Raw genomic sequence first — 23,694 nt, forward strand, 5'->3', positions numbered from 1 at the left:
AAGCTCAAAGATGCAATTGCCAATGAGGGGAAGTCGCCGACGAAAGCCAAGGGACCAAAAGAAGATCCTGCTAAAGCCGCCAATGGGTCAGATAAACCCAATGGCAACGACAAAGGCAATGGGACAAGTAAAAACGGTGGAAAAAAGGCAAACGCTGAACCATCGACGTCCAAAAATAAGCGCCCTAAGGGCAACAGGCATGAGCCAAGGTTCACCAATTACACGACCCTTGTCGAGAGTAGAGCAGAGGGGTACCCGGCGACCAGCTCCAATGTCCCTTACAAGCGACCAACGCCAATAAGGAAGGATATCTCCAAGAGAGATACAACAAAGTTTTGTCATTTCCACAACAACTACGGTCATGACACTAATGAGTGTAACCAGTTGAAAGACAAGATTGAGTTCCTTATCAGATAGGGAAACCTGAGGAGATACATACGAGCCACTGGAGGTTCTCAGTGAGAGGCTCAAGGAGGCAACGAGCAGGCGCCTCTACGCCAACGCTCGCCACCTTTACAGCCAACTCCTGTGGCAGGTATGTTGCTAACCATCTGTGGTGACCCACACCTTGCAGGAGATAGTGGGAAGGCGAGGGAATGATACATTTGGACCTTACGCCACGGCCAAGACATCGAGATGCTAAATGTGGAGGAGTGAACTCCCAAGAAGGCTCGAACAGAGGAAGAACTAATAACTTTCTCCGAGATTGATGCTCAGCATGTCTGATTTCCTCACTCAGACCCCCTGGTCATGGATGTCCAGATAGCCAACATGATGGTCAAGAGGGTGTTAGTTGACACAGGGAGCTCAGTAAATATCTTATACAAGTCTTCATTAGAGAGAATAAAGATATTCGTGAAGGACCTAGAGCCCTGCAACCAAACTATTTATGGTTTTTCTGGCGAAGGGCTCGCGCCAACAGGATCGATTAGGCTTTCGGTTACAGTAGGAACTGCTCCCGTGAACAGGAAATTACTCACTACTTTTATAGTAGTTGATTGTCCTTCCGCGTACAATGCTGTAATTGGAAGGCCTATTCTAGTCGATCTGGGAGCTGTAACCTCGGTTTGGCACCTTGCCATGAAATTCCCAACTGACGCAGGGGTAGGATGCGTATTGGGAAACCAACGAGAAGCGAGGGAATGCTATAATTCCTTGATATCTAAGGCAAAGAGAGGTGGATTGAGGGAAGACACCAGGAAAGAGTTGCAGATGGCCAATGAAACACAAGCCCAATCAGGTGAGGACATCACCAAGTAGAGTGTTGCCCAAAGTGAGGATAGGGATTTGGATCCTCACTTTGGGGATTTTGAGGAAGAAGTAGGACTGATCGAGGACCTCAAAGAGGTCCAAATCGATGAGGCAGATCCGACCAGGGTTGTGAAAGTCGGTAAAAACTTAAAGACAACAATAAAGCAAAAGCTGGTGGAATTTTTGAAGAAAAACCAGGAAGTCTTTGCCTGGTCGCATAAAGACATGGTTGGGATTGACCCAGTAGTTACCAGCCATGTCCTGAATATAGATAAAAGCTTTCCACCGGTGCAATAGAAAAGAAGGCTGCTCGACAAAGACAGATCGAAGGCTCTAAAGGAAGAAGTCGAGAAGCTAAAGGAGAACGAATTCATCAGGGTAGCATTTTATCCATCGTGGGTCTCTAATTCCATACTAGTACCCAAGCTGAATGACAAGTGGAGAACATGCGTGGATTTCACATATCTTAATAAAGCCTGCCCGAAAGATTGTTTCCCTCTCCCATGGATCGACCAGCTGGTCGATGCCACTTCGGGGCACGAGATCCTATCATTTATGGATGCATATTCTGGATACAATCAGATCAGTATGCACCCACCTGACGAGGATCACACTAACTTTCGGACTGATACAGGGCTTTACTGTTACAAAGTAATGCCCTTCGGTTTGAAAAATGTTGGTGCAACTTACCAGCGACTAGTCAATCACATGTTGAAAGAGCTGATCAGAACAAACATGGAAGTATATGTTGATGACATGCTGATTAAGTCAAAAAAAGGCATAAGAACACGTAAGGGACTTGCAAGAGTGCTTCAACGTCTTGAAAAAAATATCAGATGAAGCTGAATCCCCTCAAGTGTTCTTTCAGAGTTGGATTAGGGAAATTCTTGGGATTTATAGTGAACTCACGAGGAATTGAAGGTAATCCTGAAACATCAAGGCCCTGGTCAACATGAAATCGCCAACAAAGATAAAAGATGTTCAAAGTTTAACTGGAAGGATTGCCGCTCTAAGTAGATTTATTTTCAAATCAATGGACAATTGTGTCCCATTTTTTAATCTACTTAGGGGGAATAATAAATTCGAGTAGACAGAGGAGTGCGAGTAGGCTTTCCAGGCTTTAAAGTCTCATATGTCGTAACCACCGATCCCATCAAAGCCGGTTGAAAAAGAAACTTTGTTCATCTATTTGGCGGTCACAGAATATGTTGCTAGTGTTGTCTTGGTAAGAGAGGAGGAAAATGTGCTAAAAGTTGTATATTATATAAGCAAAAGGCTAATGGGAGCAGAAATGCGGTATCCGCCCATCGAAAAATTAGCTTACTACTTAATCTTAGCCTCCAGAAAGCTACGGCCATACTTTCAAGCTCACCCCATCACAGTACTAACCGATCAGCCCCTACGACAAGTTTTGTAGAAGCTAGAAGCCGCTGGTCAATTATTGAAATGGGCGGTTGAACTTGGGCAGTTTGAAATTTCTTACCTACCACGAGCAGCAATAAAAGGACAAGCCCTAGCAGACTTTGTTGCAGAGCTCACTGGGCTTCCAGACAGCGAACAGACAGAAGAGCATGAGCCTCAAAGCCAAACTCCCTCTTAGCAGTTGTTTACAGACGATTCTTCTAATGAACGTCACGCTGGAGCCGGAGTGATTTTGGTAATGCCTGAAGGACATCGGTTCCATTACGCAATCAAATTTGAGTTCATGACATCCAACAATGAAGCCGAGTACGAAGCGCTGCTCACTGGTTTACAATTAGCCCTTGACATGAACATAAAGTCACTTGAAATCTATAGTGACTCCCAGTTGGTGGTTAATCAGATTGCTGGAGAGTATCAAGCCCGGGGGCTGAAGATGGTTACTTACTTGAACAAAGTAAAGGGTTTGTTGGCACAATTTGAAAGATATACTCTCCAGCAAGTACCTCGCGACCAAAATTCAAACGCTGATGCCTTGGCCAAGTTAGCGAGTGCAGAGGATGCAGACACGCTGAATATAGTGCATGTTGAACGGTTGTCCGCACCAAGCATCAGCACAGAAGAAACTTCTCTGGTAATTCAGGCGGAAAATACATGGATGGCACCTTTCATTGAGTACTTGGCGCATGGAGTGTTGCCGACGGACAAAAACAAAGCAAGGACCCTCCAGAGGCAGGCTGCTCGATTTATCCTGGTCGATGGAATTCTATACCGAAGGGGGTACTCAATGCCACTCCTAAGATGCGCTCAAAAGAAAAGGCCAAAGGATTAATGCGAGAGGTCCATGAAGGTTTCTGTGGAGATCACGCTGGGGGGCAGAGTTTATCAAAAAAGATCCTAAGGCAAGGATACTTCTGGCCTACAATGCATGAAGACTCAGTGGAATTTGTTCAAAAATGCGATAAGTGTCAAAGATTCTCCAAGATTCTGTGAGCAGCCCCCAACGAACTAAAGCAGATGCAAAGTCTGTGGCCTTTCGCAGTATGTTGAATAGACTTAATCGGGTCTTTGCCCACAGGAAAGGGCAGCGTCAAATATGCCGTGGTGGCTGTTGATTACTTCACGAAGTGGGCCGAAGCTAAGCCACTTGCAACCATAACGACCAAGAAAGTGCTGGATTTTGTGGTTAAGAACATAGTGTGTCGCTATGGATTACCAAGAAAAATTGTCTCAGACAACGACACTCAGTTTGATAGTGACCTCTTCACGGATTTTTGCGAACGACATGAAATTATCAAAAGCTTTTCTTCAGTAGCTCATCCACAGGCAAACTTACAAGTCGAGGCTGTCAATAAAACACTAAAAGATACTCTGAAGAAAAGGCTTGAAGAAGCAAAAAGGCCATGGCCAGAACAGTTGCTTGAAGTCCTCTGGTCGTATAGAACGCCGCATTGAATAGCAACATGTGATACTCCATTTTCCTTGGCTTATGGATACGAGGCTATGTTGCCTATTGAATTAGATCTGCCATCACATGGACAGATGGCATACGACCAGGACACTAATAGCCAATTATTAATGGAATCTTTGGATTTGGTCGATGAAAAGCGCGAGCAAGCCCAACTCCAAGTAGCAGCTTACCAGCAAAAGGTCGCCCGGTATTTCAACTCTAAAGTACGTGAAAGAAAATTTAATGTGGGAGATCTGGTACTTAGAAGAGTTTTCCTTAACACCCGCGATCAAGCTGCTGGAGTTCTTGGACCTAACTGGGAAGGACCATACCAAAGTCCTCCATCCAGGCACTTATTGTTAGGAGTATGTCCTAAAAGCATGTAAAAGACATTTATTATTTCGATGAATAAATAAATACAATGGTTTATTGTTGTTATATTTAGATTATTAAATTATTGTTTGAATAATTTTGTAAATATCAAAAAAATTCCATATTCATTATTGAGGATGTGATCTTATATTAGTACGAGAGAATTAAGATCACATGAATGAATAAAAATAGTCAACAACAACAAATTAAAGTTATGGAATTCTTTAATTGGGGTTGTAAGTATAGTTTGTTGAGTATCATGTTGATACAAATAATCTAGATTTGAATTATTGATGTGGTAAGACATCTCGGTAAGTGTGCTTTATATAATATGATTATATATGACATGGACTGATATGAATAACAGTCTTTATCCAAAAATCATTTAATAATAAATACTTGTAATTCATATCATAATTGATGATCATTTATAGATCAACCTAAATCCTGAGTGTTCATGAACTCCTGTTCATGTTTATTAAATCTTTTGATTCATTCATTAAGATCTCTTCATAGAATGAGGCTAATGACTTTTGTTTTGGAGATTTAATATCATGGATGGCTGGGAACATGTATCAACAATACAAAATCTAATCTTTCCTAACGGATTGTATATTAGTTCCCTTAAGGGTTAATTATGGAACTGAATGATTTTGAGCTCAAATCTATAATTAGATTATAGATTAATTATTCACTAGTGAATTAATGGTACTTAAGGAATAAGAAGTAAATTAGAAAGGTAAAATGGTAATTGTTCCATTCTAATTTATAAACTAATTAATTAGAGGGTTGAACTATTGAAAGATGGTTATATCAATGGGCGACTTAGAATAAGATTTCTGTAAAATTATATCTATAACATAAAGAGTGCAATTATGAATTTATAGTGGAGAAATATCATAATTAATAAATTAACTATTATAATTGAAGAGTTTAATTATTTAGTTACAATTTATTGGAGCTTAATGTTATAGGTCCATGGTCCCCGAAATGGCTCAAACAAACACTGACAAAGGTAAATACAAAAATGGGCAAAATGACTTATTTGATAAGTAAAATATTTTTCTATGCATTAAACATAATTATTGTATAATTATGTGTAATAAATTAATTGAGAATTAATTAATTATTTGATTTAACAAAAATATAATTAATTTTGAATTAATTTATTTTTTGGATTTTTGGTATTTAAATAATAAGAAAAAAATAGGGAACAATCACATGCCTTCCTTGGCATGTGGTACACGTGTAGCACAGTGCTCAGTCACTGTGCTACACACATGAGAAGCTCTTGGTAGTTTCTTGGTTCCACAATTTTAGTTATTTAAATATTAAATAAATAATGAGATATTGTAATATGATTAAAATATTATTATTTAATCAAAATCTGATAACTGATTAGTTATTTTCAAATTGTTTAAAATAACCAATATTTTATTTTTAATATATTGGATATATTAAATATAGGATATCAATTTTTTCGAACGATACTTTTCAGGGATAGAAAAGATATCGTGAAATCTATCTGAGAGAAAGAGAACAGTGATACAAGCATAGGTCATTATTCTTCACAAACTTAGGTCCAAACTTTATCAGATCTCATGTGTTGAGAATATCTGATAAATAGATTTTTCCTATTATTTTGTATAGCGAGCCCACACTCGTTCTTTGTGTGTTGAGAACATTTTGGAAGATCTTGGTGTGAGATCTCAAGGATTTTTTCCATACAAAAAGATAGCAGCAAGGAAGGACTTGAGGTAATTTTCTATTCATATCTTTGATTCAATATATATATATGTATGTGAAGAAGTAGATCTATAAAAACCAACACTTATAAGCTTGCCCGCTTAAATGGAGATCTCATTCCTCGCTATTGGAATGGAGAACACCTGCGCAAGTACTATCAATAAACAATTCTTCTTAAAGAATTGGCTTATTAATTTTACTTTTTACAAGTTTATGAACAAGGGTTAGTCAATCTTTTGACTGATCGCTTATAAGTGCAAGATCATATTTTTGATCACTCATGCAGACACGATTGTCCATCTATTACGAGAAATAAAAGGGACTGTGCATAGCCAGTCAATCTTGCCAATCATTGTATTTATTACAAGTATTTGCTCATTGCGTGTGTTGTTTTGCTATATAATCATTTTTTATATATCTCTATTACGAGCAGAAATGTTCGAACAGGTCTTGGTCAAGGCAAGTGACCAAGGACCTAAAGCTCCTCAATCACTTGGAGGGCATATAAGGTATCTAGTAAGCAAAGCATATCAACAGGTATGTAAACACACGAGCAAAATAAGTTAAAGCATACTACGGTACTTAGATTATTTTTCAAAATTTTGTTAAATCGAAACAAAGTGCTATGCTAAGTTTGATTATGCAAACAGATGTTATGATAAAATGCAAATATTATAATATCAACAGAGAAATCCTTTACACCGCGAGCAGTTACTGCTCAGATGTAATTGTCTGTTAAAAGGAATAGCTGCCCATGCAGCAATAAAAATATAAATTATTTCGACATCACATACCATAGTTCGTGTGTCTTAAACTACAAGTTAGAATTAAAGAAAAACAAGTAAAATTATGAAGTGGCAGGAGGATCCTGAAGAGTAAAATTACGGTCGACAGAGGCCCCAACTTCCTCTTCCTCGCCATCAATGCTCGTAGCCAAGGAGATTTCAGGGGAGGCTGGAACATTCGCTCTCTCCTCTTCTTCAAAGCGAGCAAGGCACTTGTTTATATGAGAATGCCTCAGGCGTTCGGAGAGATAGATGAAGTCAGCCTTGCGGTTATGCTTCCAGAATTGTAAAAGCAGTTGAAGGTGGCACCCTTATATCTCTCCAAATTGCTGGCATTGGTCTCCTCGAGCTCTTTTATGCACTCCTCCAGCCCCTCAGTCTCCTTTCTACTAATGACAAGGTCATCTTGGAGTTTAAAGGCTTCCTGGAAGTTAATTTTAGAAGACTCATTATACTTCTATTTCGTCTCTATGACCTTGGCCAAGGTTTCCTGATGCTGCTTCAACTCTTCGGTTAGTGTGGTTTTTTCCTCGAGTAAGACATCATTTTTCTTCTCAGCTACCTCAAGCTGCTCGGAGTATTTCACCTTGGCCACCTCATATTGCTCCTTATATTTTCCCTCAGCAACCTAGAACTCCTCACCGTGTCTTTCCTCGGACGCCTTAAGTTGCTCGCCAAGCTTCTTCTTATACTAAGCAGTCTGGGCTCCCGAGCGACGCCAGCTGGCGGTCATAGTCAGCATTCCCTGTGATCAAAGAAAAAGTTAAACTGCTGGCGAAAACTGACAAGATAAACAAATGAACCTCAGCAAGAAATGGAAACTTACACTGCCTATTTCATTCAGCGCACGGTTAATTATCTGGTCGACCTCCATGGAGTCGGTGCCAATGATGGCCTCTCGGCTGCGTCGATGCCTTGATATTTTTTTCATCCTATCCTTGGCTGAGCTAAGCACGATACTCATCAGGGCATCTCCTGTTTGATCAAGAGGTGCCTGGTCAACAGGTGCGAGAGGAGGTAATCGGTCGGCAGGTGCTGCATGAGGAGTCTGATCGACAGGAGCTGAGGGAGACGTCTGATCGAAGGGGGCCGGAGGAGGTGTGGTTTCCCGAGAAGGAACTGGCGCTGGAGGATCCCTAGTCCGAGCTTTTTTCGTCGGGGGGTTCTTGCTTCTCTCGCCTCGATGTGGCCTACTCCCTTTCTTCTTGCTCGAAGGAGCTGCAGGTACAACTTCACTGTAAAGCTCGAACAGATCTTCAGATGACATGGCTGCAAAATAGAAGCGAACAATCAGATAATGTGGATGGAGGTATCTACTAAATCAAGAAAATAAGTTCTTGGAAATTATAAGTAAAATACCCGAGCTACAACTACTAGTCGCTACACTATTTTCTGTACTACTGCTACACTCACTCTCTAGCTTGAAGAAGTTTGAATTTAAATTAGGAGTGTATTTAAAGTTGTCATCCCCGTCAAAGTTGTCGTCCCCGTGATATGCAACGACAGCTGTTCTTGGTCTTCAAGCAACTGGGCAAGCAAGTCGCCGTCGATCGACCTCTCACCTCCCCACGGGTCGTGCATGAAAATCTGTGAACAAAGAAGGGGAGATGAGAATCTACGACCAAAGTACCAAGAAAATGGAAAAGTTGGAATAACGTTGCTCGTGTATAAAACCTAAGCTTTTATATGACCAGCAGCATTCTAACGAAAACACTAAATCCTATACGAATAGTTTGGAAAATGGATTAAAAAGCAGAAGTGAAAAGTTTTTCAAGAAAAAAATTTCAACTCTGAAAGAGCGAGAAAAACCAAGTTTTTCTACATGTTTAAAAGTGGAATTTTTACTTCGATTTTACGCCCTAAATTAATAATCCTACCCCCCAAACCGATTCCTAAGCCTCATGTAGTGTTATTCCCTTATACTATCATGCTCGGACTTACGTACCCATTTACCCCAAAATAGTTTCTTTCAAGAAAATTCAAGAAATCAAGGTTCGAAATAGATATAGAATAGATATTGCATGGCATCTCAACGACTGAAAAATTCGAGAAACTTACTTGGATGATTGAAGTAAACCTCTGAGACGCTAAGTCAAGTGGATGGACGAAAGCTTCGCGGATAGTCAAGATCATCTAGGTTTCTGGATTTTCTACGCCTTGTTCTTCGGTTTTCTTAAGGAGAATGTGAAATGTAAAAAGTGATTTTGAAGGGTTATTTATATTGGTCGAGGTGCAATTACCTAGGTAATCATAAGGGGTAACTTTCCAAGGCATGGGTAAGTGTAATAGCCGTCAAACCATTTTTGGGAAACTGCAATGATATGATTGGTTGCCTTTTTCGAGAAGGTATGGACGGCTCTGACAGATTTGACAAGGCATATGAAAGGTCAGTTGTCTGAGTTTACTTTATGCTGGTCGTAGTAAAATAAACTTGGGGGGCAAATGTTTACCCAAAAAATGACTTCTGATGATGTGGCAAGATCGACCTACACGTGGCAACTTTAAGAGAATGAATCCTGTTCAACCTTCGACCAGAGAGTTATTGATTTATCAAGCCTCATGCTTAGGTGCGATCAGTCTGGTCGCATACTTTCATTTATTTCCTTTTGGATATGCAATCTTGCAATATTTGCATTAATTATATTTTCTTTTATTACCATGATACGCAAGTCTTAATTGTAATTAAGGCCCATCGGCCCATGTAACCTTCTTGAGCTTATAAATGAGAATCAAAGGGGTCAAGGGAGGAGACTTTTTTTTGGAACTTTTGATCTCTGTATCCTAAGAAAAGAATATAGTGTGATTTTCACCGACGTTGTAATCTTCCCAAGGCTTGTGAAACTCGTGAACCTTAGTTCATTGACCACAGTGTTGGGAGTCAATATCAATAAGAACACTAAGTGGACATAGGTCATTACCATCCAATTGGGGCCGAACCACTATAAATCGTTTGTGTCGTTTGCTTTCCATTTGATTTTTTCTTCTAGTTTTCGTTTCATTTTCTGTCGTTTATCTGACTCCGTGTTGTTGACTAATTTGTGGGTCAACAAATATAATTTCAAAAATTACAAAATAATTAAATATTAATTAATTTTGTTAATTACAACTAATTTTTAATTAATTAATTAATCACTATTATCATATAATTGCATATTTGGCCCGAAGAACAAATTTATTCTTAAATATGTCTTTCAACCATTTTTCCCTTTATATCAACTCTTGCCTTGAATAGTGTTGATAGAGCCGCTGTGGGGACCTATGGACCTATAATGCAAAGCTCCAATAAATTTGAGATTATTAATTAAACTCTTTAATTAAATAATCTTAATTTATTAATCTTATGATTATTCCACTATAAATATGAGACTGCACTCTTGTAATTATAGATATTTCATTTACTAAGTACTTTATAAAATAAAGCGTCCATTGATATAATCATTACATACAAATTAACCCTTTAATAATGGTTCATAATTAATCAGGAATAAAATACCCGTTTTACCTTTTTAATTATATATTGTTTCCTTAAGTACCATTGACTTTACTAGTGAATGTTAATTCGTAACTAAATTATGAATTTGAGCTCAATAACCTTTTCAGTTCCAAAAGTCAACCCTTAAGAGAACCATTATTCAATATCTTATGAGAAGGTATAGATTCCATTTCTGTATACTATGTCCCCAGCCATTTACATTAATGAGTTCTCAAAACAAAAGATTCTAGCCTGATCATTCTGACAAGCCTTAACGAGTGAATCAAAGAACTTATATAACATAAATAGGAGTTCATAGTAACTTCAGGATTAAGATCTATTTGTATATGATCATCAGTTGATATATTTAATTAATACTTCGAAACAGTATTTAACTAAGTATTAATAAACATATCTGGCCCAGTTCTATATATTCTCTAATATATAAAGTACCTCCACTAAAGTGTTCTACTACACTAGTGATCCGGATCTAGATCACATGTATTCATAATACTAGTGGACCATACTTGCAATAATTAATCTAAAGATTCCATAACTTTATTTTACTGCGAACGATTCAAGTTCATTTATCTCAAACACAATCCTCCCGTACCAATATGTGTTTGAGATCACATATATGAACTTAGGAATTTTTCTGATATTTACTTAATATTATCACAAAATAATATAGTCCATAAAATATATGCATAACAAATTCAATTTATTTATTTATTTCTTAAAACAATGTCTATTACATATGCTTTCAGGGCACAATTCTCAACTTATTAGTCATCTACCCCAGAGAGAGAGAGAGAGAGAGAGACTCATCAGTCATCTACTTAGAGTGCAGGACTCCATAATCATTTATTAGTACTTGCCTGCATGCGTGAATAGGGTTATGACTGCAGGCATACTTATTATGATTTGGTGGCATGTTATTGTCTGCTTATTAGCATGTTTGAGTTTTCTTGTTGAGCTTCGGCTCAAGGGTGCTATGTGGTGCAGGTAAGGGTAAAAGAAAGCTGGACCATTCTTGAGTTGGAGAGCTTACGTGACAATGTGTACATACGCGGCTGCTCGACCACCACAGCCGAAGGTTAAAGAGGAACTAGAGTTAAACCCTATTTTACCGCTTAGGTCGGTTGGTTGTAACTCTTTTATTGTAATTACCTTTAAAATATATTTTGGGATCTCAATGTAAATAGTAAATGTTTTAGTGAAACGTTGTATCTTTAACCAAAATATTTTTAACCCTACATCGTTAATCACATTTAGTTACACGATTATGGCCAAATGACTCGTTTAGCGAGTTTAGCACTGTTTAAAATGCACAGCAAACGGTCCCTGGGTAGTAAGGCGTTACATTTTATATAGAAGAGATATTTATATATATAATGTATTTCCCAAATTATTAATCATTCATTTGTCAATTCTCATCTATGTAAAACTACATCAAGAATAAATTATGGCGAATTTTAGAGTGCACCCCCAAAAAGATGTATCAGGGCACCTTATTTATGTTTTCAGCATGTAAATAATTATAATATTAATTTTTTTTAATATGACGGTGTACATTGTAATTATTTATAATATTTTGTACATTTTTTGAATTTTTTTTTAAAACTCTAAATAATATATCGTACTGAAAATATAACTCAAATAGTTTGTTGCACACATAACTTTTTCTTTTATATATGCGTGAGAAATAAATTATTATTTGCGGGATGTCCTAAATAATTATAATGTATACTGTCATATAAAAAAATTAGAACTATAACTCCTTAAGTGTCGAAAACATGAAAGGGGCACCGATATGTTCAATTTTAGGGGTGCACACTAAAATCCCCCGATATATATTACAAAGAAACAATTATTTATTTTAGTCTAATCATAATATTGGATATTGTGCTAAAACTAATACATGCAACCTCTATTATTGTGGAGATTAGTTTAATACCTAAGACCATCTTCAATGGGAGATATAAATCGTGTGATATATTTGACACAAAAAATCAATATATTATATATTTATCACAATTTTTTAGCATTATGCTTCAATGCACAATTGTAAAAATTGTTGTAAAATTTAATATTTTATTAATGCTAATTTGATATTTATTGAAAATATAAAAAAAGTAATCATTTTTCTTTATATTTTTTTTGTTGATAGTATATAATAATAATAAAATAATAAGGTAAGAAGTATAGCATTTAATGCAAATAGATTAACACAATACTAATTTAATAAATGGCATAAAAGTAAATAAAAAAGGTGTAGCATTTATGGTGATGCAAAATATGCACCATACTATATTGTGTGCCAAATTTGGCCCAACTTTTAGCATGTGCCAAATTTGGCACAATTTTTGGCACATCATTGGAGCAAGTTTTTTGTAAAATAAACTATATTTTAGCAATGCATCACCAATTTGACACTCCATTAAAGATGCTCTAATATTATTGTACGCCCTGATTTTCCCACGGGCTGATTAACGAGCTGAGATACAGCCTAATCATGACTACCACGTGGACATCCCCAATACCGGAGCTGCCATCGTGAGATCCTACCTCCTTAGCTCGAGGTAACCCAAGGGTTCGCCAAGATTGCTTAAGGACTGAGTCTGAATTCTGAAGGCCGTAGGTCGAGGTAAGCATCCAGCTCGTGGTGCGAGCTAGAGTTGGAGGCTGTGACCTTTTATGAAGTCAACCACGCAAGGTAAACGTGCATATATCAGACATCACGTGTCTGATATATCCCTGACTTCTCAAACACGCAACGCGAACGTACGTATTCAGACACCCACGACTAGGTTGGGCCGTGCGGCCCATTATCCCCTTACCTATTGATTTGACCACACTTATGTGTCAGGTTTAGGAATTAATCATGAATGTCACAGAGTTGACATGATGGGTAAGAAGGTCACGGGATGACCTTCTTACCAACTCTCAGGTGCCTTCTCCTATAAATATGGAGACCCTGGGAGTTATAAGGGGTTGGATTCTATATTGTAAGAAATACCCTGTAAAAGAATACCCAGTATATAGCAATAATACTGACTGGTGGAGTAGAAGGATTTTAACCTTTGAACCACCTAAAAAACGTATTTGGTGTCACCATCTCATTTCTAAGATCATTCATCTATTTCGGTTCAACATAAGCACTAATCCCTTCCTCTTTATTTTCTTAATTACCTGTTGGCGAAGAACTGCGTCAACAATTATCAATCTCTATCGTTTCACTAAATTGTTAAAGGTTAAATTGATAGTTTTTAATATATGATCATTATAACAAGATATGTGGACATTTTACTGTAGTGCACCAAATTTTTTTTTTAGATTATTTAAATTTTGTGCTTTATTTGATTTAAATGTTAAGTGTGATGAATTGTTTTATTTAAGTGTTGTTATTTTATTTAATTGTTTATTTGTTTTATTTGATTGTTTGTTATTTTATTTAATTGTTAGAAATGTTTTGGTTAATTAATTTAATAAGTGAATAATTGTGTAACATGTTATTTTACTATTAGTGTTACATTTTATTTAAGTGTGAAAAATGAGGTAATTATGTGAGCTATGGTGGAATGCACTAAGGTGCATGATAGATAGTAATGCACCCTAGTGATTTAGTGTGTGCTAGTGCGTGGTAGCATGGTGCACATGTGTAGATTTTCTACACATTTTATGTTTCCTTATTTTAGATTTTATTTAGGTTAATTTATTTATAAAAAAAAAAAGAAAAGAAAGGGGAAATGGGAAGTGGGCGTGTGACCTAGTGGGAATGGAATATTTCCTTAAGATGGTAAAAAAAAAAATCAAGACTTGAAGACCATGATCATTTGGGGATAGGCATGATCATATCTTATCCCTTTGTATCTTTTTGAAATAAAGAGAAATCAAAGAAAATAAAAGAGAAATGGAAACTTACCTTATTATTGTTTGGGGAGACTTTATGGGAGGATTTGTGATAAAGGGGCTATGAAAGGAGAGAAGAGCCATTGCTCTTGTGTGTGTGTGTGGCTGCCGTGACCTAGAGAGAGAGAGAGAGAGAGAGAGAGAGAGTGGCGTGTAGAGAGAGAGAGAGAGAGAGAGAGGAAGAAAGAAAGAAAGGAAGAAGGAAGGAGAAAGTGAAGAGGAACCCCCTAGAGTATGTCTTCTTGTTTTTCTCTTTGCATAATCTTTTTTTGATAATATGATTTTGATTTGTGTTATTTTCTTGTGTGTGTTTGGGTTCTTCCTCCTCCTCATGGTGGCTTTCCCATAAAAACCCTAGGCTTGAACAAGGGTGTGGAGTTTGGGGTATTGATCTTTTGTGTTCTTGATTTTTACAATCAAGAGAGGTAATGGTCTTTTCCTTAGCCTTATATTGTTTTTGGTGGGTTGTATATGAGGTTTTTGCTAATGGTGCTAATGGTTGATTTTGGTAGGATTGATGTATAGGATTTGGATTTTGTGAGAGTATGATTTGTGTTTAAGGGTTGTGATGTTGATTTTGCTATGCATAAAAAAAATTGTAATAATCTATGAATACTTGTATGGTGATTCCGGCCTAGGTGTACCCAAGGGTGTTCTTGATATGTTGTGTGATTTACAATATGTTTGATCCATGTTTTAGGATCTATGATATATGGGTAAGAGAATAAGTGGTAATCTTGATATTTTGATCATGAAATCTTGTTAGATGCATGTTATATTTTGAATGATTAAATTATAAGATGCATGAAAATAATGATAGAAATATGCTAGGTTAATATAAGACATATGTGAATATGGTGCTTATAAATTTACTATATGCTATTTTTATTGTTAATGTTTTGTTGGTTTTCATGGAATTGCAACAAATGATTTTAAAAGGATTCATGTGATTATGTTAGTAGAATCATGCATATTATAAGAGCATAATGAGATTTTAGGCATGAATGATTTTATGTAATTTTTGAGACAAAAGTTGAGTTTTACAAAGAATTAAGCTTGCTGTTTTTTTTCAAATAATTGGGTAAAAGTTGATAAAAAGATGAGTTGCATGCATAAATAATGTTCTTGATGAATATGTTAATTTTTATGAAATTAAAAGAGGATTTTAAGTCTCATGTTATGATATTTTACTCAATTAATATCCTACAGAATTTTTATTGAATTTTGAGAAAAAATGAGTTTATAAAATTGAATATGGTGATTTTAATGATAAAAAAATGGTTGCTGGAATTTTGTAATAAAATATGAAGTAAGTTTCACTAAAAATGAATTTGATTAATTTTTGGAATAAATTATTTTTCCTAAGTTATGGTAATATTGAAAAATGATATTTTAATGGTATGAAATGCATATTTTGATAAATAATGATTTTTCTTTATTTTGATTGAGAAAAATATTTAGACTCTATTTATTTGTGATTTTTGAATAAAATAAATAGCGGCTGAAAGTTTGTTTTAAAAATGTTAACAATTGTTATTAAATTGTCACATATGTATTTTTACTACTTAAAATAAACTAAGTCTTAAATAAATTAAATCAAAATGTATTTTTCCACACTTAAAATATATTTTTCACATCGTTTTTGTAACACAATAATAAAATACATTTTTCTAAAGAAACATGTTAAAATAGGTATTTTAATTAAACCCAAGCTTGTTGGTTAATTCTTGGTAAATTAATATTTATTAAATGAAAATGTCACATATTTTATTTTGAGCTAAAATAAAATAAAGTTTCGAGAAATTTAATCAACTTAGAAATTTTAAGAAAAATAAAGCATGTAATATGGCCATTGATTTTCAAACAATAGAAGCAAGAAATGTTGAGTTATCGTTTTTGAAAACGTCTTTATTACGCAACGTTCCCACGTATGCATGTTACATGCAAATCAACTTTTACGTCCAAAATCATGATTATTATTCAACTATGTAATTTTTATAAAGCAATCATGTTAGTAAAATGGGTAGAACGGGCATTATTCTTTTGGTGATAATTGCATGTTTTAGTGTAACTGTTATCATGAGTGCATGGCCCATGCACACATGAGTTGTATGGAAGGGCAAAATAGTAATTTTATGAACCTAAGAAACGTTATTTTGATTATGATATAGGCTCGTTGAAAGATTGTGAAATTCTTAGCTTGGACCTGAGGTAAGGAAGTTAGATAGATTTTTTTATGATTTTATGCTATGAATGGTAAGGCTGTTATATGAATGAACTGTTATGAAATTATGAATGCCTTAATATGATGATCTGTTGAATGTGATATGTGTATGGATGTTAGATACATCAAACAGAATGCGATGTTAGATACATCAAACAGATTTCGATGTCAGATACATCGAACGAGTTACTAAGGACATTGAGACGTGACTCCTAGGGCGGACGCGCCGAGGTTATTCAAGGACCAGTGATCTCCTGTTTACCTCATAGGGTGACATGGACAACTAGCGTTCCATGCTCATCATGTATGCTGTATGATTGTGATATGATGATATGTCACATTTATGTTATGATATGTTGGTATGTCACATTTATGTTATGATATGTTGATATGTCACATTTATGTTATGATATGATGATATGTCACATTTATGTTATGATATGTTGATATGTCACATTTATGTTATGATATGTTGATATGTCACATTTATGTTATGATATGTTGATATGTCACATTTATGTTATGATATGATGAAATGTTACGATTATGTTATGATATACCATGACGTTTTTAGATGAATGTTAGTGTTTGGTTGTTTGTTGTTTTTCTTACTTGCTTATTTGCTTGTACTTCCTTACTGGGCTTTTAGCTCACCCCTTTACTTTCCTTCCAGGTAGCAAATAGGTTTTCTCTATGGCACGCGTGGTGACGTGAGGAGTTCTTTCATCATGGGGTGCATGGCGTGGGGCAATCCTATGGACGATAAAACGATCAACGTAGAACGCCATTTAAATTATGTTTTGTTTTAAGGGACTTTTTCCTAAATTATCAGTGGGACTCTGTTATTTAACTTAATTGGTTTTTCTTTGAACTTTGCATAAAAACCTATGTTTTATTTTAAACTTATGGCGCCAACTTGCATGATTTTAAATAAGTTCCCCTGAGACTTTAATAATGGAACGGTATTCTTTTATAAGCTATGTTATGCGAATATTTTGTAAGTATTAGTCTAGGGCGTTCTTTACATTTACATCCCATTTTCATTGTTTTGTGTCGGTATTATCTAAAAAAAATAAGAATTTTGTAGTAAGTACCCAATAAATAAATAATATAACAAATATATATTAGCATTTTTAATATATGGTGTAAATTTTATGCTAAATTTAGCACAAGAAAGAAGACAATATTGTATTTGGTCCAATATTTATAATTATAGAAAAATACTGATAAAATAACCGATCGAGAAAAAGATTTAGTGGATGCAAACTAAGAATAATAATAATCGACATATGTCACACCATGGGCGTGCGACAACCGTGAGCGACGCCTTCTTCTCAGAGCGACAACCTAGGCGAACGACGACATATATGTAACTTGTTGGGTTTTATGCCCTTATAAAACCACATTTTTTATGTAATTCATTCATTATCAATAAAGTAGCAGAAATCATTTTGTTCAATCAAATTGTGTTGTTTACATGTTTTATTACATGATTAATTATTATTAATACAAACGTTTATAAAATCCCGAACAAATGTATAGTTACAATTATAGTGACTCGGTCACAGTGGATTATAATTGTAATTATATGTTCAAAAGTATTTTGTCCTAAGATTAAATCAGTACTCTGGATTTTTACTGATTGAGTAATCTACGATAAGATCTACTTTCACATCTGGTGTGATGCATATCCAGGACATTGACCAAGTAGATAAGATCAGATGTAGTAGATAAGACCAAGTAGATAAGATCAGATGTACTAGATAAGACCAAGTAGCTTGTAGTATTTTAGTTTTCATGGTTATTGGTTCAAGCCGGGATTTAGTTGGAATCATAAAAATAGTTATGGATTTTATAAGTTTAACCTATAGTTTAGAAATATTAATTTTAACATAAGGTTTGATTAATATAGCTAGTCCTAGAAATATTATCTATTATAACCTAAGGTTTAGATAGAATAATTAAGAACGCGACACTTGTCACATGCAAGGATTTAAGGATTTTAGATGAATAATTTAATAATTGATGAATCTAGAAGCTTTAGAATCTTCCAGCAGCTGTTAGGATCACGTTTTACTCAGTCAAAATTGTTTAAACAAATTCAAAATATGTTGAAATGTGCAAAAACCTGTTTGATATATCAGCATATGTCGATATATCGCAGCTATAGGGGTCAATATATCGCCTATGGATGATATGGAAAACACGCCGACTTTGCACGAACAAAACAACGAAGGCTCGGGACATAGGGGTAGGCGATATATCACCTAGGGGAGGGCGATATATCGACTCTTGGTGCCATTTTTGAAACTTTGTGGAATCGAATTAGAAATAGCCCTCAACAACTTAGATTTGCTCCTGAACGTTTTTGACCGAGTTCTGGGCATATGTTCAACAGATAATTCAAATTTATTAAATTTATATTCATTTATTTATTCTATTTAAAAGGGGTTAGTTTCACTCCTTGAACTCTATAAATGGTACCTTGCACTCATCCATTTCACTCATCATTCAAGCATTCTTCAGAGCCTCCAAGCTACTAAGTTTATTCTAGAGAGAAAACACTAGGGTTTTGGGAGTTAAAAGCTTTTCCAATCTAAGCTTTTCTAAACTCTTGGGAAGTAAGATAGAGTGATATTTCAGTATTGAGGGGTAGATCGGAGTTCTAGTCTATCCAAAGGTATTCTTATCCTCTGGTTAATTCATTATAGTTCTTCTATTTTCTTTCATTTTCTTTCAAATCCTAACTCATTATTATGGCTTTTGGTTAGGTGTTTAAGTTTATTGAAACTTAAGGTTTTCGGTAAGTTTCTATCTTGATGGTTTAGATCTCTTTTCATCTCCATTTCTTTAGAAACTCATGATTCTTACTGTTGGTTTTAGGAGTTTACAATCCCGTTCTTGTCACCAATACCTTGGTTTTTGGTAAGGAAAATATGTTAGATTATATGTGTTATGATATGTTTGTATGATATGTTATGTTATAGTGCTATGTTATATATGTATATGAATATGCTTTATTTTATTGTCACTTGGGTATTATAGTTTCTTAGATAGCAAATCAAATCCCAAGAATTTTTTATTATTATCGTAGATTATAGTTATGATTTACCCTACCTTGATTAGTAGACAGAGGACCTAGATGGGTTATCATATACTATTTTGTGATCTAACCTACATCGATTAGTAGACTGAGGACCTAGATGGTTTTATCACATGCTACGGTAATGATTTAATGGCCATTAATATTGTAGTCCTATGTTTATATGATATACGTTTTTACGTTATATGTTTTATAGTATATATTTTTAGTCTTATGTTTTATGTTATGTTTTAGTAGTTTTTCCTTGCTGGGTATTAGGCTCATTCTTTTTATTTTAGATGGTGCAGGAAAATAAGCTTGGAAGGTGGGACGAATTCCTGGCAGCTTTGGCATGTATATTGGGAGAGGACTGATTGAATGGACTGCTGGAAGATCAATGATGAAGTTATATTTTTTGAGTCTTTTCAATTTATGTATTTATTTTCCGCATTTAGTCTTTGAACAAGAAATTAAAGGTTTATATTTTCTTTATGTATTTATGTATTAAACAATGGGATCCCGCATTTTGGATTTTTATAATAAAGTTCTATTATTTTATGCATGTCTTCTCAAAATAGTAGTTATGTCTTAGTAGTTTTTAATGGTCCAAAGTCTTAGAATTAGTTGGGGCATTACATTTTGTTACATTGGACTGGACCGATATTGATTATTGACAAGATAAGTAAGTATCATTATTATCTAATCTAATCATATCACAATGTTGACCATAGGTCAATTCAATCTTAATTCTAAGTGATTAATATTCCGCTAATTGTATTATTCAAGTCTTTTGATTTGTTCGTTACCAGCTTACCCTACGGACTTGCTCATACTTACATATTGGATATTTGGTAGTATAATTGAGTTGGAGTATTTATCATAAATATGAAATCTATAGCTTCTGTTTAAGAAGTGAAATGATGATTTCCTTATAGCTTGGTTCAAGTGTTAAATGATAGAGTACTTATTTCTGTAATTAAATTTACAGAAAACATTTACAAGAAACTTAGTGGGAATTAAGGATAAAATATCGATGAGGGGTAAGACGGTAATTTGTGCCCGTCTCATTAGTAGATCATCTATAGAGGATTGAATGGTGGTTATGGTTATAACAATGGATAACGTATTTACATTTGGTGTAAAACGTTCTATGAATTCAAGAATGCAATTCTGAATCTATAGTGGAGTCACGAGGAATTAATAAGGTAGTGAGATTATTTGTTATAAATAAAATCATGGTAACTTATTGGAGCTTGAGTTCATGGATCTATGGTCCCCATGTCATCTCTTATCAAAATGAACCTAGTAGTCTTGAATAATTAATTTAATTATTAATTATAAAAATATCACATTGACTAGGTCAATGAAAATAAATAATGTTAAATTATTTATTGATATTCTGTGAGAAAAGAAATAGAAAAAACTTTAAGTTTTTTATTGCAAAGTCTCAAAAAGAGAGTATTTTAGCCAATTGGGAGAATTTTGTTAATATTGATAAATTGGTATTAATATTAATAAAATGAATTAAATAAATGTCAAAATTATAATTAGTTGATTTTGACAAGTATTTAATTAATTATAATTATTAAATAATTAAACAAAATGGGTAACTAAAATCTATTTTATGTCCTAGCTAATTGCCTATATATACTAGTGTTATAGAATGCATTAAAAAAGCTGAATTTGACAAGGTAAAAATTTACTACTAATATTATATATCTAGCCGCTCACTCTCTCTTAGTTTTCTCTCTAGGAAATCTCTTCTCTGTTGAGACTTGTCCACACAAACACTAGGTTGTTTTAGAGAAAGAATTTGAAGACTGTGGTTTTGTTTCAAAGTGATTTGGATTTCTTGCAATATTTAGCATTCAATAAGGACAAAAGGTTAGAGAATTCAAAGGGTGTAGTTATTGTTCTACTACGTATCTTGTAAGTACTTTAATGGTTTCATTATTGTATTTACGAATCTCTTTATGAAAATCACTTTTATGTATGTATTTATGTTTTTCTATTGTATGTTATTTTGTATAACAAGGAGCATGCATATAGACTTATATAAATGAGACTTTGATGAGCCGACTGCCCAACTCGGAACGGAAAACGACACAGGTGTACCCTTTCCTTCTCTTGCTCAACAAAGACGAATGTCAACATCATCATTAACGCCTTCAATCAAGAAAGAGGAATTAAAGTTGTCAAGAAAACATTTGTTCCCCCATAATGTCACTCTCTCTAAAACTAATAAGTCTTTAATCTCTTTTTAACTTTCTATTTTACTGTGTCGATTTCCTTTATTTGGTAAATGTTAGGGTTTTGGATATTTTTTTTTCACCATTTGAAGTGTTGATCTCTATTCATTAGACCTCTGAGCTGCATGCCCCTAATTTTGTTGTCATTTCTTTGTGGTTTCGGCGTTTTAGGTTTATGTATATATACATCTAAATGATTATTTTTAAGGGATAATTGTGGCAAAAGTACCCAAAGTTTGGGTTTTGTACGCGACATAGACCCAATGTTTATTTTTAGTGGCAAAAGTACCCATAGTACCAAAAAGTGTTATTCCGTTTGGTTCCGTTTGGTTTCCTCCGTTTGTGGCATCTGGGTGTACACGTGTACGCACCAGATAATTCAAAGTTTTATTTCTGTTTATCATAACTAAATTAAAAAATAAATAGAAATATAAATTAAAATAGTTAATTCTATTCCTCAATCAATGGCTTCTAAACCCATTCATCCCTGACCTATTCTCAAACTGTAGTGATGAAGCTCTCCCTTAAGCTCCAAGGCGACTGTCATGACCAGACCACCCTTCACCACCAGATCCCTTTGGTAACAGCTAAGGTACCCATCTCCATATTCAACCAACCATTCCTCACTTCCGTCTCCACCACCCCCACGGCGACAACCACCTCTTAGTCTCTCTCTCCTCCTTCTTCAAATTCGATCCTTCTCTTAAGTTCACATACTCTCCCACCTCCGCAACTTCCCCGCCTTTCTCTCTCTCCCTCAAGTTCGGTCTTGGTCTCTTCGGCTCCGCGGATGGCAGGAGCTAAAATTGGAGCCTTGTAGTGGCAAAAATGGGGTTGTAGGCGGTGATTCTGGCGAGGGTAAGTCTGGGGTTTACACTAATGGTGGAGTTGAGAGGTCTCTGTCTTGGAAGGAGCCTGAGAAAGATGGTGTTTTTTCTGGGATAGCTATAATGGCGAAGACTGAGTTGTAGTGGTCGTCGAAGGTAGTAGAGGGGTTTGGAGAAACCCAGTAATCTGGCATTTTTCTTCTTTTCATTAGTTCTTTGGTTAATTTTTTTTCTTTCTTGTTTTCCTTTGTTCTTGTTTACTGTTTAGCTAATTTCGTAGTCAAAATTTTGGGTATTTGAGTGGTTTTATTGGTGTTATTATGAGTATTGCTCTTAAAATTTTTGGGTATTGATTAAACATTAATGGTATTTTCTTCTTTAAATTTCTAGGTTAGTTGGTATTGAGTATGGATTGTACATGGTATTAAAATTTTTGGGTTTGTAATGTTCAAATTTCTGGGTTTGTAATGGGTATTGATTTTGGTATTGAACTGATGGCTGTGTTGATGTTCGTACATTAATAGATTTTGGTATTGGCTAAACTTTATGGGTTTATAATGAGTATCTAAATTTTTGGATTTGTAATGGATATTTTTCTAAAAACTGATTTAACCGTGGTTTGGGTACATTATCTACTGGAGGGCTTGCTTTGGGGTCGTGGGGAGGAAGAAGACAATGAGGGAGAGGGAGAGAGAGGTAGAATAGTTTTAGGGGTTTTAATTTTTTTTTTAAAGTTAAAATCAGTTATAAATTTTTATTTATTTATTTTTTAATGTATTTTTAATTTTGTTAATTTAATTATTTTAATTATTTTTTTTAAATTTAAATGTATTTTTAATTTTGATAAATAGAAATAAAACTTTGAATTATCTGGTGCGTACACGTGTACACCCAGAAGCCACAAA

General features: G+C 34.9%; 1 protein-coding gene across 1 annotated transcript in view; it reads right to left on the reverse strand.

The window, feature by feature from the left end:
- Window positions 1-7,255: 7,255 nt before the first annotated feature.
- The window catches only part of LOC133814199 (uncharacterized), a 44,913-nt gene continuing 28,474 nt past the window's right edge, over window positions 7,256-23,694 (reverse strand). The window contains exons 2-3 of the mRNA XM_062247192.1: window positions 7,850-8,292; window positions 7,256-7,447 (exon numbers count right to left, since the gene is read on the reverse strand). Coding sequence (XP_062103176.1) covers window positions 7,256-7,447; window positions 7,850-8,292 — 635 coding nt within the window. The remainder of the gene's footprint in view (window positions 7,448-7,849; window positions 8,293-23,694) is intronic.

This window comes from Humulus lupulus, chromosome 2 (assembly GCF_963169125.1).
Source record: "Humulus lupulus chromosome 2, drHumLupu1.1, whole genome shotgun sequence".
Taxonomy (NCBI): domain Eukaryota; kingdom Viridiplantae; phylum Streptophyta; class Magnoliopsida; order Rosales; family Cannabaceae; genus Humulus; species Humulus lupulus.